This window comes from Clavelina lepadiformis, chromosome 3 (assembly GCF_947623445.1).
Source record: "Clavelina lepadiformis chromosome 3, kaClaLepa1.1, whole genome shotgun sequence".
Classification (NCBI taxonomy): Eukaryota; Metazoa; Chordata; class Ascidiacea; order Aplousobranchia; family Clavelinidae; genus Clavelina; species Clavelina lepadiformis.
The window spans coordinates 17,638,100-17,653,119 of NC_135242.1; the positions used below are offsets into that span (position 1 = coordinate 17,638,100).

General features: G+C 35.3%; 2 protein-coding genes across 5 annotated transcripts; one reads left to right on the top strand and one right to left on the bottom strand.

Annotated features, from left to right (window-relative positions):
* Window positions 1-552: 552 nt before the first annotated feature.
* Window positions 553-9,530, top strand: LOC143448280 (protein-L-isoaspartate O-methyltransferase domain-containing protein 2-like). 3 transcript variants are annotated; one of them, XM_076947936.1, is made up of 15 exons: window positions 553-694; window positions 800-870; window positions 1,021-1,172; window positions 1,448-1,550; window positions 1,633-1,688; window positions 2,352-2,467; window positions 2,665-2,779; window positions 4,026-4,181; window positions 4,983-5,066; window positions 5,312-5,397; window positions 5,690-5,780; window positions 5,891-6,052; window positions 8,043-8,151; window positions 8,242-8,303; window positions 8,631-9,530. In XM_076947936.1, exons 1-15 carry the CDS (start codon window positions 611-613, stop codon window positions 8,957-8,959), a joined length of 1,776 nt encoding a protein of 591 aa, XP_076804051.1. In that variant the 5' UTR covers window positions 553-610; the 3' UTR covers window positions 8,960-9,530. The 3 variants fall into 3 exon arrangements, with proteins under 3 accessions (XP_076804051.1, XP_076804053.1, XP_076804052.1); XM_076947938.1 differs by having other exon boundaries at window positions 5,891-5,974; XM_076947937.1 differs by having other exon boundaries at window positions 4,026-4,148.
* Window positions 9,531-9,594: 64 nt separating this feature from the next.
* Window positions 9,595-14,762, bottom strand: LOC143448281 (ribonucleoside-diphosphate reductase subunit M2-like). Of its 2 annotated transcripts, none has more exons than XM_076947939.1 (9): window positions 14,556-14,762; window positions 12,084-12,224; window positions 11,718-11,843; window positions 11,535-11,651; window positions 11,331-11,464; window positions 10,932-11,160; window positions 10,350-10,454; window positions 10,014-10,127; window positions 9,595-9,900 (listed from the first exon to the last, which is right to left on the bottom strand). In XM_076947939.1, the coding sequence occupies exons 1-9, from the start codon at window positions 14,622-14,624 to the stop codon at window positions 9,748-9,750; spliced, it is 1,188 nt and encodes a 395-aa protein (XP_076804054.1). In that variant the 5' UTR covers window positions 14,625-14,762; the 3' UTR covers window positions 9,595-9,747. The 2 variants fall into 2 exon arrangements, with proteins under 2 accessions (XP_076804054.1, XP_076804055.1); XM_076947940.1 differs by lacking the exon at window positions 14,556-14,762 and adding an exon at window positions 12,366-12,508.
* Between the last annotated feature and the right edge of the window lie 258 nt (window positions 14,763-15,020).

The following is a 15,020-nucleotide window of genomic DNA, read 5'->3' on the forward strand; positions in this document are numbered from 1 at the left end:
CTGGGTGCTTATGTCCCTTGTAGCTCAACTCTCAGTGTCCATTTATTCTTATTTGTATTGACACACAAAGTGTACTTCTTCTGTTTTTTTTTTGTGCAATCGAATATTGTGTTTGATTTTCCACATTTAATGTGCGAAACCTTCATTGCCCAGCTGAAAATTGTCCACAGCCTGACGGTGGACAGCCCACCGTCCAACTCCAGTCATACAATTCGTCAAAATATTATCAAGATGAGCTGAAGACTTATGTTCTACAGCATCGCAAGTGTATACAGCAAAATTTTAAGCTTCCTTTTTTTAAGCTTGTTTCTTGTGTGATGTTGTTTATTATGTACATAGAATTGTGTGGACACAAAGAATGACATCACATGTCACACACAGGTTGTACGTCATCAACCTCCCTTTCCAAAATTTAGTATGTTGGATACTTTCTTGCTTTGGCATTTTTCAATATCACTATAATTGTTTCAAGTAGAAAGATAAATGTAAAGTTTTTACCATAAATACAAGCCTTACTTTTACAGATACATTTTTAACTATCTTGCTGGTGTTATTGGAAAATATTGTGGGTGATGCTCACTGAAAAATATTTGTTAAGTTATCAATAATAATGGGGGGTGCAGTAAGTGCTGGAGAGAACAATGATGAACTGATTGACAATTTGAAGGATGCAGATTATATTATCTCAGATGAGGTTTGTTGTTAACTGTAATACCTATGTGAAAATAAAGCTTTTGTAGCGCATTATCCTGTTATCTATTTTGTGAAATACATATACAAGAACAGAAAATGCTTTTAGATTGAAGAAATATTTCGTGCAGTGGACCGCGGTGCATTTTTCTTGAAAGAACACAGGGAATCTGCTTACCAGTAATTTTTATAAAACATAATATAAAATTTTGTCTATTAAATTCTAATTAGATTTTCATTAATTTGTTAAAGACAGTGAAAATATTTTTTTTTACATATATATATATATATATATATGATGTCCTGATACCTTTAAAATACATGTTGCAGTGATATGGCTTGGAAACACGAACATCTTCATATATCGGCCCCATGCATATATTCAAAAGTAATGTCATCGCTTGACCTTAAGCCGGGCTTGTCCTTTCTTAATATTGGGAGTGGCACTGGTTATCTCAGTACTATGGTAGGACTCACACTTGGTAGGTTTGCTATTCTTTTTTAATGTACATATATACTTGTTATCCAATTAAGTTTAATATGGTTATGGACTAATCGTTCTGATATGGGTGTAGACTGAAACGTATTATTTGTTAGTGTATTTATGCACAGAACAATACCAAATCACCAGTATTGTAAATTTAATGCCAATACACATTTCAATAGAGAAAATATGTTCATTTGGTTTTTCATATATTTTTTATAAAGTTCTCCATTTTCTTTTTTTGATCATAAATAATTTCTTTCCTGTGCAAAGGAATAAATGGTATAAACCATGGTATTGAACTGCATGAGGATGTGGTGGAATATGCAAGAGCAAAAGTGAAAGAATTTATGATCAAGTCTCATGCCTTTGACAAGTAACTTTACATTTGGTTAAACGATTGTATCTTTGCTTTTAAGAAGAAAGATTTTATATACTCCATTAATATTGACATTTAGGTATACATTCTGCATGCCTGAATTTGTGGTGGGCAACTGTCTACACCTATCCCCAGGTACAGTCATATTTGCTTGCGTTATTATTCATTTTGAAAGGAAGTTTCTTTTTACTATTCATGGTCACTCCAAAGATATGAACCAAAATTATAATGGAAATAAACACCCTCACCTCTCATTTCTCTGTTTGTATTGTTGTATACGTTTTGGGGAAAAGAAATTGTAAAAAAGTCTTTCAGTGTCCTAGCTCAACTAGGTTTTAAGAAATTTTGAATTTTAAGGGTCTATTTTTCAGATGTCAAGATTTCAAGGACCTAAAATCCAGCTTTCTTAAAATCCAGTTTTACTAGAATGCTAAATTTTTTTTATTTTGTTTCAAATTTTATAACCTATAACATATATAAACACCAAAATCTGAGAGGCAAGGATGTTTTAACTGGTTGATTTTGTATGGAATTACCCTTACATCGAGACAAATTGCTATCAGTTAACATTCAAAACAATGTTGAAAGGCACAGATGGCACAGTAAAACTGGCAATCACATGTTGTTTATGATGTAATATATATAAAGAACAGATGAAAGAGTGTTCCATGAGAAATGAAGATTTTAACTTGATTTGTGCACTCAGTTTGTTAATGATTTTAACAGTTGTACAGTACGGGTAATTAAAAAGTCTGTATAATAGCCCGTTTATTATAACGAAGTGATTTTATGCAAAAGATATCCCTGGTTATGATCGAATATATTGTGGAGCAGCATGCCCTGCGGAATATGAATCATTTATGAAAAACCTGTTGAATATTAACGGACTCTTGGTGATGCCTTTTAATGATCAGGTTTGTTTCAATTGCTGTTTTCTGTTCTAAATTGCAACCACCTATTGCCTAATTCTCCACGAGTAGCAATTAAATAAAGCAGTTAACATGGTGTCACCACTATCTAAATACTGTTCGACAAACTGACAATAAACTAGTTTTACACAGTGCTAGCATCAATGGTATTATCATAATATTGCATATATTTGTTATTTTAGCTTCAAGTGATAAAGAGATGTAGCCAGACCAAGTGGGAATCAAGAAATATCCTTGTTGTCAATTTTGCAAGTTTGGCTGTTCCTTCTGAGGAAGACAGGAGTGTTGCAATCCTTCGTAAGATAAATTTATTGGTTGTGGACTGTGAAATCTAATACATACACTGATCCCAGCAGAACTCTAGTTATTGTTTGGTAATTGTTTGGCAGCCCTTAGTTCTTGTATTTGTGAAATATTGTGACCAATATGATAAATCTACTTGACCAAAAAGTGCTATTACAATACGTCGATGTAAATCATACTGAATAATTTGAGCATAAAAATGGCATGTTAAAGCTGCTAAATATGTTTTTATCTCATCGTATTCCAAATAGCTTTCTACTTTGGTTTGTGTGCTTAGGTTCGGATAAACTATAAAAGCCACTTCCTTCCTTTTCGTTTTAAAGTTTTACATTATTTAAACTGGCCCAGTTTTTCTCCAAGTGTGGATAATGAAAGCATTGTCAACGTCACAGGAAACTTACCACTTTACATTTACACCATGCTCTTAGCTCAGACTTGAAAAGATTATAGTCATGTGATGTGAACATTCATAGTATAAGACAGGGGTCGGCAACCTTTTGCTAGTCACGGGCCAAATGTCGAGTGTTCAACTCTTTGGCGGGCCGGAATTTTCATTAATACTACAATTCACACTCACTTCAGTATATTACGCTACATTGCTGCAATCTCAATCATACCAATCACAAAACAAGCAAAATATATGTTTTCACACTTCAAGAACACAGCATTAATGTGACACCGCATCTTTCTTTGTATCTATAACGACTAGTCTAGTCTACTCTACAGACAATCTCGTACTTAGTACGAGATACTAGTGTACCGCCTTCGCACCAGTTTTATGGCGTAACAATAGACTAGTACGACGTACTTATGGCGTAACAATACCACAATGTTTTCAAACAGTGCTAACACTGCAGTTTGAAACTCTGTAAGAAAGGTGCGGGCCGTATTCTTGTGATAACTAATTAATATGTCTCGGGCCGGACAATTTCGCATGGCAGGCCGTAGGTTGCCGACCCTTGGTATAAGATATTAAACAGTCTGGAATAGTACTTGTGTATTTCTAAAAGTGTTTGTTACAATACAACACTTTGTTGTGCGCCTGCTGGCTTATGGCTGACAATTAAATATAATTTGCCTCAAAGGTATAATTAGGCTACAATACCATGAAACCTACGCGTTTTGCCTTAGTCACTGCGCTTACAGAATGTGTAATATTTCTAATTATCATTGTATGATAAATGTCTATTTTTCAAAAAGATAAATGAATCTACTACCAAACATGTTAAATAATTTGCAGCTCAAAGGGACCCTCAGTCACTGAGATCTATGTGTCGTGCCTGCATACGGAAAGTCCTCAGCAAGAACTTTCATACCGGCTCAAATAGAAGATACAATAAGAAGCTGAGGACAGATTCAACTGGTCCTTATATCTATACAGAAATAGGCATTACTGGTAGCTAATTTATTTTAAAGGGTATGCAGTTTGTTCGGAATCAGTGTGAATTGTCATGAAGGTAGCGTATGCAACTAATCTCTTTTAATCAAACAGTAGTGTGGACATGTTTCACATTTAAATTTTTTGAAGTAATTATTTTAACTGCATGACATGAATGAACCCATGTTAGGTTAGTTCAAACAATTATTAAATTCATTTCTGTGAGATACTGTTTTGGTTCTTAGGAAACCCGTTTTTTTCAGGGCTTTCATTCCTCAAAGATTTTACAACTATTTGGAAATAATTTATAAAAGTGTACAAATAAAGTGGAAACTTGTTTTTTCGAAGTTAAAGAGATCGATTAAATTACGTTGAGTTACTTCAAATGACCATGGTAATGAGGCTGATGTTAACAGAAACCTTTTTTGCCATTTCAATTTAAGCGCAGTCGAGTTTATGAGCTTCCACTTTACAATTTTTAGGACACTTACTAAGCATTAATGGAAAATTTTGTTTTGGCCAGAATGGTTAAACTTCCACTTTCTTTTGTCCTATAACCATCCAGCTTACTGTTACTAGTATCAGCTAACTTGGTCTAAATCTATATGTGCAGGGAGTTGCATGATCTTAGTCCTTGATTTCAAACCCTTCTGGCTAACCACTTAATATTTTCTTGCACCTTTATAAAAGGAAATGGTTTGGTTTGATTGAACTAATCAACTGAAATTATAAAGTATGCCTGAAATTGCAAATTTATAACTCATATATTATTGCTGTATTTTGATTTAGCTTGGTTATTGAGTATTTATTTTTACATAGCTGGTGGAAGAGAAGCTCGTATAAGGTCTAGGAGATTACCAGAACCCGTTTCAAGCAACAGTGATTCTGATATAGACATGTCAGGTGATTTATTATATGATAATTGGCAATAGGAATTCTTATCCGGTTTTAAGATAATATTAAATATTGACAGTTATTTCTATAGGTAAATTTAACTTGTTTGAGGGATTGATCAGTTTAATAGTTGGTTTAAATTCAACTAGTTGGAATTCGTTCGGCTTATTATGCTTATCGTGTCTTAATTTAGGTGTGTGTTTAAGTTTATGGAAATTTTTTTATTCGACAAAAGATTTTTGCTTCCGTTTCAGTTGACCATGCTGATAATACCACAGATCGCACGAAGGGTACTGATCAGGAAGATTCAGACAGAGAGAAGAAGAAATATCCTGAAAAAGTAGCATATTTTGATTATATATATCTTATAAAATTTCTTTTTCTTTTTCAAATGTAGAATTTTAGTGTATTACGATTTGATCACGTTTGTATTGAATTATTTTTGCTGGATACACATGAAATGATTTCTTACAACTGATGTAATATTATTGTGTTATCTTCTTTCCTCATGTACTGTGCTGTTGTATTTTTAAAGATTAAATAATTTTGACTTTAGGTGTTACCTGCACTTCAGTAACCTGTTAAGTTTTATTTAAATGAAGTAACCTTGTTACGTTATTATTTTGGCAAAGAAACGAAGCAGCATTTTGAATGTGGCAACTAATACACTTGAAACAATCGGAGATGACCAGGATAGAAGATCAAGTCTAACTCCATCATCATGTAAATAAGGATTGGGATATGCTAATAAAAATCGTTTTTGTATTTCTTTAATCAATAGCAAACTCTTTGTTTTTTTGTATGCAATCTAGTAAGTTATGATTTTTGAACAGCAAACCGAACGTCATCTTCCCAATCAAGTCGTCACTCAGCTAGAGGAGACGATTCTTCCAGTTCTTCGTCATCACTTCGCAAAAGTAAGGGCAGTAGAGAAACAAGACCGAGTAGGAACGACCGAGACGATGCTGATGACAGTAGCAGTGCTAAGTTGAAGCGTACGAAGCTTTAAGTTCAATGATTGTATTCAAGAATCTTGCATGTTGTCATGGCACTGCATGGAAACAACTTTTGCTTTTACAAGGTGTGTCACAAAAGTAAAGGGTCTTGCCACATAAAATTTTTACCACAAAGAAATAATAGTCAAGACTGCACTTATTCATTTGCTCAATAATAATTAATCTTTCCAAAGGTCGACCGTTTCATGAAAGTAGCAGTATAAAACGAGTTGTATCTTTTAAAGTCTTTACAAGTCTTGCCTACTTTTTTCATCTATGTTTGCATCCAGAGAATGCATTTTGCAGAGTGCTTTGAAATGTCCTTTGCATCAGGAAACGCATTCCTTCAATGGTGCTCCTGATTTTGGAAACAGAAAAAACCACAGGGTCAGGTTTGGGAAAAACACGAGTTGTTGCAATATGGCAATACTCAGTAAGCTTGATACCTGCCGAATATTAAAAACATTGTGATGAAAAAGTCAGTAGTTACTTTATGCAAATTTTTATGGTGTCAACTTAACCCTTTGAAAATATTTTAAACACATATTGGTCTATTGTCTGACATAAGGTCATACTTAATGTTGAATATAAATTTCTTCTCAAAAATACGATAAGTCAAAGTCTAGCGTGCCTCAAAAAATCTTCAACATTTTCATGACCACCTTTCTACATTCAAAAGACTTGAGTGTGAAGAGTGCATAACATAGTGGTTCGGCATAAACAACGCGCAATATTTCTAAAATTTTTACAAGAATTCTCGTGTTAGTTTGTTGTTCAGAGCGTATAACTATAAAGTTATGACAAAGGAAATGACAGTGTTGGTCGATAAAAACTGATATTTCACTGGAAGATCACAACCAATGAAAGTATAGAGATGATTTTAACGGATTAGTTACAAGGAAGATAAACAACAATATGGTGAAAGTCGTTTTTTTTTCCAATCCCAAATATGCCTTCAAATTCAGCGCAATCACTCCCCTTACTTCTGTGACCACCTCATGAACTTTAACTGGGCTGTAATGTAAAATGTTGTGCTATTAGTATACTTCACAGAACCGGATTTGTCGCTAGGCTATGCCCCGGAGCCCACCATCTTTTAATGGTTTAATGACAAAAATGTATGTTAAAATCACACCACGTAATTATACCCCATCAATGGAACACTGGGTCTGCTTATGAGTCACTATATGCCTGGACGTGTTCACTACGAAAATAATAGCAAGGCAACATTTGACGTTAATTCATATGATCATAGCAAGTTATGATAATTGTGTAGATACAACTTAATGATTTGCTTAAATTTGTTGTGATACCGGAATAATTTTTTTGGTTCAAGGAATAATCAAGATTCAATATTCAGTTCAACATTGCACGACCTTGTTTGTGTAGATTTTCCAATGAACGCAATTTTTACAATTTTAGTGTTTATAGTTTTGCCCAAATTTCGTATTGCTTACCAGCGCAAGCTATCAGGAGAAACGTTGGTGTGATACTTTGGACGATAGACCTCAAATCAAATCACACTTAAAGGTTTTCCCTATGCAATAGAACTGCTCAACACAAACATGTCCATAGTGTCTTACGCATGTATTGTATTGTTTATTTTTCGCCATTAACTGAGCGGAGCGAAAGTTTTGATGCTAACCGTTGTAGTTATAGCACAATAAAACACATGCTGATGAACAATTAACGAGCAGGAAAAAGTGGCAAAGCCATATAGTATATTGTGTATACATATAGTATTTTGCGAATTCAGTTATATTTGCCAAAACATGGTGGAGTAAATAGAACAACAAGCGATGTAACCTGCTTCGTAGCTTGTTGGATACTAAAACATGACAAATTAGCGAAAAATTTGGGTGCCAACATGAGTTCGGCCTACAACTCACAAGTAGACAAATCCGATCCTGCTACACCATCACGTTTTTACTGCTGTATTTTTGTTTTCCTTTTTTTCTTTCATTATTTACTCAATGTCATGCTGTTGTAGGTGCCAGACGTGGATGGGCTTACATCCGACATCGATTTAAAAATCGGAAAACTGAAAAATCAGTATTTTCTTCAAAGCAAAGTAATTCCAAGAACATTTCAAAAAAGAAGTAAGAAAGTGTATTTTATCTGAACCAATTCCTTTGTCGTATAGCTTTGCACATCCATATTTGCATACCATAACCATTATACGTTTGTAGCGAGCAAAGCACAAGTGCAGCACAACAGTCAGATTCTGATGTACCCCACCACTCTGATTCGGGTATGCACTGCGTTTCTTATAACTAGGGCATTTTTGTCATAAAAGTTTTGTTTTTCCACGAATTCGGGATGCCATAAAATGATCAAAAATCATATTAAAACTGTCACAAGGTGTTCAGTATCTGAGTTATGAAGTTATATTTTATACGGTAGATCATAAAATTTATTTTCAGTCATAAAGTCGTCAATAAACAAAATAAATCCTGTGATCTGACATTTTTTTGATACTTTTATTAATTAATTTTTATTGCGATTGTTGCGTGATTTGATATAATCTGCTTCTATATACACCGATGAAATCACACTACCATTATCTTCGTCGTTTTAGATGATCCGGATCCTCCTGTCCACCAAGTGTCAATCCATGTGAGATCAGATGCAACGTCGCTTCGTTCGTTTTTGGTTGGCATGTCAACCCGTATGAACAGCTCGTTAACCAGTCCCTTATCACGAGAGAGAGTGAGAGATATTCTCCTTGGTCCGCAAAGACAGGAGGAAGAAATGCAGAGACTCCCATATAGAGTTGATGATGATGATGATGTTTATAGTGCGAGGGACGATGATCCTCTGCCTGATCGGTTTCGTATCGCTGTCTTCAAGCTTCCTATACCTGAAATGATCAAGCAGTATCTCTTGTTTTACCGGGTGCCAAACTGAATTTTAAACCATACTAATCGCAAACCTGGCTTATACAGTAGTTATCATGCACACAACAAGACTCTACGCTACGGCCTACGCTTGTTCATGAATTTTTCGTGTGAAAGTTGCTTCTTAATACGCTGTAAATAGTGGATCAATAAAAACACATGACTGTGTTTGGAAGGTTTTTAGACACGGACCAAACATTTTTCTCCTGTGTTTTCTTTCCGAACGCAGTTACTTGTTTTACATGCTTCATATCATGTCCAAATAATACTGTTGTTTCCTCTTAGAGAGGCTTTAAAATGGGATCTTCAATGGACGGTAGTTAAATGAATCCATACCAGCTTTGTAAATTTTGTATTGTTCTATTACGTTCTTTCCGCTTTATTTTATGCTCGTCCAGTTCTTCGTTTGTATGTACAGTTCGACCGGCTGACTTGCCCAACAAAAACAGGTGTAAAATTTCTAGATTCAGCTACAGTAAAAAGAAAATACATATTGTAATTGTTGCCCTCTATGATTTCAAATGCCTGGTGTTACAAAAACGTTTTTAACCTGGTAATAAAGATTCTTATGTATGATGCCACCTAATGTTATTCTCCTAATCAGAAGTAACCGGGCTGCCCGACCGTCGTCAACAAACCATAACATACAATGCACTAAATTTTCTTTTGCAATCACGACAGTAAAAAATGAGCTACAACAAACACATTAAAAGATAAAATATTAAAAACAATAAGTTTCATGAGTTCGCAGGTATAGAGAAAAAGTAAAAAAAAAACGGCAGGTAAACAATAAAATATTTAAAAATCAGCGTCTAGTGTAAACTTCATGTCTTCTGCCTTTGCCATGACGCCAGCTTTCTGATATTCACCAACTCGCTTTTCAAAGAAATTAGTCTTTCCTTCCAATGATATCAATTCCATGAAGTCAAAAGGATTTTCAGAGTTGAAGACCTTTATACAGACAAGTTTTAAAAATATCAGATTAATACTAAGTGAACGGTGTCCTGCAAATAGTAATCACAACATACACAATGTGTATTACACATATCCACAACTAAAGTTACCTTTGAGCACCCTAATTCAACCAATAGACGATCGGCAACAAATTCAATGTACTGCTTCATCAGCTTGTTGTTCATTCCAATGAGTGCAACTGGGAGAGCATCCGTCAGGAACTCCTGAACAAAGTAGAAATAGTGTTATAGTAAAATGAAATACTTAAAAGCATTATCTCATGATGAACAAGCATCCAACAGCATGTCGCAGGATGTGTAAAGTATAATGTAATGCACAGAAGTAGCAAAATTGAAACGTTTTTTATGGAGCTCGGCTGGCAAAGCGGACTGATCATAAAAACAACAGACAAAACAAAAAATTAATCATTTATAACACAGTAATACCTGTTCGATTTTCACCGCATCCTTCACTATTTCTGCAACCCTTTCTTCACTTGGCTTGTTTACCAAGTGTTTAAACATGAGGCAAGCAAAATCACAGTGAAGACCCTGTATAAACAAAACAAAAATGACAGTAGTGAGAGTTGTGGAGATGAATGCTTGGATCAGCAGCAATTTCTAAGGAGCAGGAGTCAAAGCTCTCTCAAAATTTAAGCGGAGAAAGTAGTGAAAGTAGTTTTCATAAAAGCTCCATCAACAATGACTGAAGAAAACCACGATTCCTACATGGTCGTATATTTCATACCTTAAATATCTCATATGAACAGAATAAAGCTGGAGCACAGCGTTTGAAGGAATTCTACAACTGGAGTGCTTATTTTTTACCATCAACTTTAAAGCTTGCCCGCTAAAATTGCACAGTCTGCATACTCTCATAGAAGATTTGCGAACTAGCAATCTTTAGGTACTTAAGATTTCAACAACTGTATAGTAGTAGTGGTAGTACACCTGTATGACTGAATTTAGCAGATTAAATTATCCTTCAGACTCCTTGAAAATATAGTGCTCATTATTTCTATAAATTACCTCATCTCTACTGATGAGTTCATTAGAAAAGGTCAGCCCGGGCATGAGACCTCGTTTTTTCAACCAAAAGATTGCTGCAAATGATCCACTGAAAAAGATGCCTTCCACAGAAGCGAATGCAATCACTCTTTCAGCAAAAGATGCATTCTTATCATTTATCCATCGAAGAGCCCAATCTGCCTTCTTCCTCACACAAGGCATAGTTTCAATAGCGTTGAAGAGATACTCTCTGCAGTAACAAAGAGAAATTGTACAGGCCAAAAAACTTATAAAACCTTTGCTAATGCCACATTTAGGACTTAAAATAAAATATTCATACGTTATGTTAATGTATAAGCTATTCACGATTTGAACATTGCTTAATTGTCTAATCTTGTTTGGTAAAGCTAAAAAAACAACCTTTCATTGCGATCACGAACGTAAGTGTTGATCAGCAACGAATACATTTCAGAATGAATGTTCTCAATGGCAATTTGAAATCCATAAAAGAATCTCGCTTCAGTAACCTGCACTTCTTGAGCAAAACGTTCCACCTAAAAAAAAACAAAAGGTTTAGTGAATAGCAATATATCTTTGGTACTCTCAATATGCTATATTTAGTACCAGGTTTTCATTAACAATCCCATCTGAGGCGGCGAAAAATGCAAGAACATGCTTAACAAATGTTCGTTCATCAGGCTTGAGTGCATTCCAGTGCAATAAGTCCTTGCTAAGGTCAACCTGTTGGTAAATGTCGAAGGAAAATTACGTTGGAACTCACAGGTTTGTGATTGCTATGTTGCTGACCTCTTCAACAGTCCAAAACGACGCCTCTGCCTTCTTGTACATTTGCCAAATGTCATGATATTGAATAGGAAAGATCACAAATCGCTGAGGATTTTCACGTAAAAGAGGTTCGACTTGAGTTGCAGTCTACAAAGTTAGCTGTAACTTCAGTTTATTGTTGCTGTAATGTGTGACCAAATGTGAAATAATAACACAAGGCGGCCGCTTTTCTTGGCTTTCCATACTCATTGTTACTGCTAACCACTATTATATAGCAAAATTTAAGGAAATAAACTACAATGTAATTGTAAATAACCAATTTTCGGGCCAAAAACAAGAGAGCTTTGCAATAAAAGTTTGTCACCGAGCCCATAAGTATATATTTACCTGGTTTGGCTTGTTTTCTTTAATTGTTTCGGTCTTGAAAGCTTTTCTCTCCATTGTCATTGGTGAAAGTGTGTTCTGCACTTCACCAAGTATCCGTTTGCTAGTTTTCTGAGCCAGCAGCTTCGTTTCCATCACACCAAACTAGTAAAAAAGAACATAAGTCTAGCCATAGATCAATGAATTACTAGAAGCAAATTCTCTTGTATACTTATCTCGTTATTAGCTTGTATAATGTGAGTTATTTAAAAAATAGACTACGCGTAAATTTCATCTCTAACTAACAAATAGAACAGTGGTTTCCAAACGATGAGCCACAAGAGGGCGACGATTGGCAAGTGAGGTGGAGGAGTTTCAGAATAAACAATTTTTTTTTCTAAATTACAGAGCAGCTTTTCATCATGTATTATTTTATGCTTTAATCTACCAATGCTGTCTCATTAATCTTTTTTATTCGTTCATTGTAGGCATAACGGCAATTCTGCTTCAGACAATTTGTTCTCTGCCGCATCACACACACTTTCTAGTAGGGCCAATTGTCATGCTACTTAAATACTATAATACTGGGTGGTAAGTTAACAAGGATTTCCAGACAGGGCTGGATTAAAGGGGGGGGGGGGTTGGGACCCCACCAATTTTTTTGACCAGTTACATTGTATCACAACTGAGCAAAACTAAACTGATGCAGGTCTATAATCAAGGTTGCCATCTGGACTCAAAAATGAGAACGACTAGGAAACGAAAGAAGAAATCTATCTTAAACAGTGCACAACAGGAGGCAATCAATGTTCCTAAAAAAAACGAGACACTATTTGCATGTTCTTAATTTTGGTATTTCTTTGATATAAAATAGTATACTAAAGGTACCGAAATGCCCAAAATAGGAACCTCTGTCCTAAAGAGAAGGACATTTCTTAGGAATAAGGATGGTATGGAAGCCCTGTCTATAATGCAAAAATAGATTTATCTATCAAATTTAAAGCAATTTAAGGCATTTTAAAGCAGTATTTGCAGATGCAGAGGACCAGGGCATTTCACCACGTAAATCCGGCACTGATTCCAGGGTCTAGTATACGAGTGCACAATCAGATAATATCACAATTTGAGTAGCTGGGGTCTAGTACACAAAGGCATCCTGTGATTATGCACTTGTACACTTACTTCTCAAATGGCAAATAGACCCTTTCCAAGTTATCACCACCGCAAGATTTTTTCGATCAGCTATACTTAACAATGGAAATTGTCCGACCCACTTTGATTATTTTTTAAATTACAAACATTCTGAACAATGGATTGTAAAGATTTCGCTCAGGTGAATTGCATTTGAATACTTTTACGCCAGAGGTGGGCAAACTACAACCCGCGGGTCGCTTGCGGCCGAAAGCAATAATATAAACAATAATAATAACATTGCTTGAAAAATTTAATTACTACAATGACTTAATTAAACTTTTTCTTCATATATTTCATCTTGATAAAGATAAATTATAGTCTTTTTATCGCATTGTAGTGGTTTGTTCCCTTCAGCCACATTGTGTTCTTTAGTGGTGTGCAGTTTTAGCAATATGTGTCATGTCATTTGTGTACTCAGCAATCTTGCATGGCTATTAATGTCAAAGTAGCCGATTAAAAAAAATGCAATTTATTCAAAGAAGAAATAAATAAAAACTTTTGATTGCTGGGGCATTAGCATCTTTTATGTAATATATAAAATCTCCATTTCTTATAAAAACAAATTTTGAAAATATGTTACCTAGATCTTATTTTACTGTGCTTTGAATCCTACGCACTGGGCTTGCCCGGTATGACGTCTAGATACGTGGTAAGCGAAGAATGCGACGTAAAATGCTTAAGAATTTGAGTGTAATTGGCGGCGCATTACACAGGCTAATTTTGTTTGGCATGTCAAGCAAAGCTTAAAATAATCAACTCGAAATAACTGCAAACCGAATTATTACATTAAAACGTGCCGCAGACACCGCGTTTTACGTCGCATGCTACACTGTCCACGAAAAGTGCCTTCGTATCGAACTAGTCCAGTGCGTATGATTCAAACCACTGTAAAATAAGAACTAGGCAAAACATTTTCAAATATTTATCGCGTAAAGGAGTTCATATGCAACTCACCTGAACGAAATCTTTACTATCCAATGGCCAGAACGCTTGTATGTTAAAAAAGGAACAAAGTGGGTCGACATTTTCTATTGTTAAGTACGTCTATAGGCGATCGAAAAAATATTGCCACTCAAACAGTAACACAGAAAGGGTCTATTCTGTTAGTGCAGTACTGTTAGGGTATTGCTTAGGCTAGGCCTATCGACACCATAAAAACATAAACGGGTGGCCTGGTGGCAACAACAACATAACACTAGGACTAGCCTAATTTGTAAATACCCAAGGTTGGGTCTAAGTCTACCGTAATAGGTTTGAAATTACATAACAATAGCATAATCAGCTTAAGTTTTATTAACTTACAGAGTTTTCATTAATCCGTGCTTTCTTCAGCATTCGGTTCAAATTTTCGTCTTTTCTTGGTGAATACATTATAGGCTAAGTCTTCTGCCCAGCACTTCACACTAAGTTGTAAATAACCTTCTGTAAAAGTTAACTTGATTTAATGTCAGCCGAGTTAGCAGGAACTTTTATGTCTGCCTTTCCAGAACCGTGTCTGTGCCTTCTACAGTCTACACAATCTGATTTTATTGACGTTATTGTGCGACCTCGAGGCTTAAAATTTCCCGCGAGAAAAGAATCATTGTTAAATTTGCCGCGTCTCATGACCTAGATAAGTTGACCAATCCCGTCGCTTAGCGCACGGCGAAACTAATGGACCGTGTGAATGTTTGGGTAAACAATAGCACCAACTAATTTGCAAAAAGTTGACGTGGTTCGCGCGCTCATTTTCATTTAAGTTCTCAAAAGGCATCGCATCAACGTGGT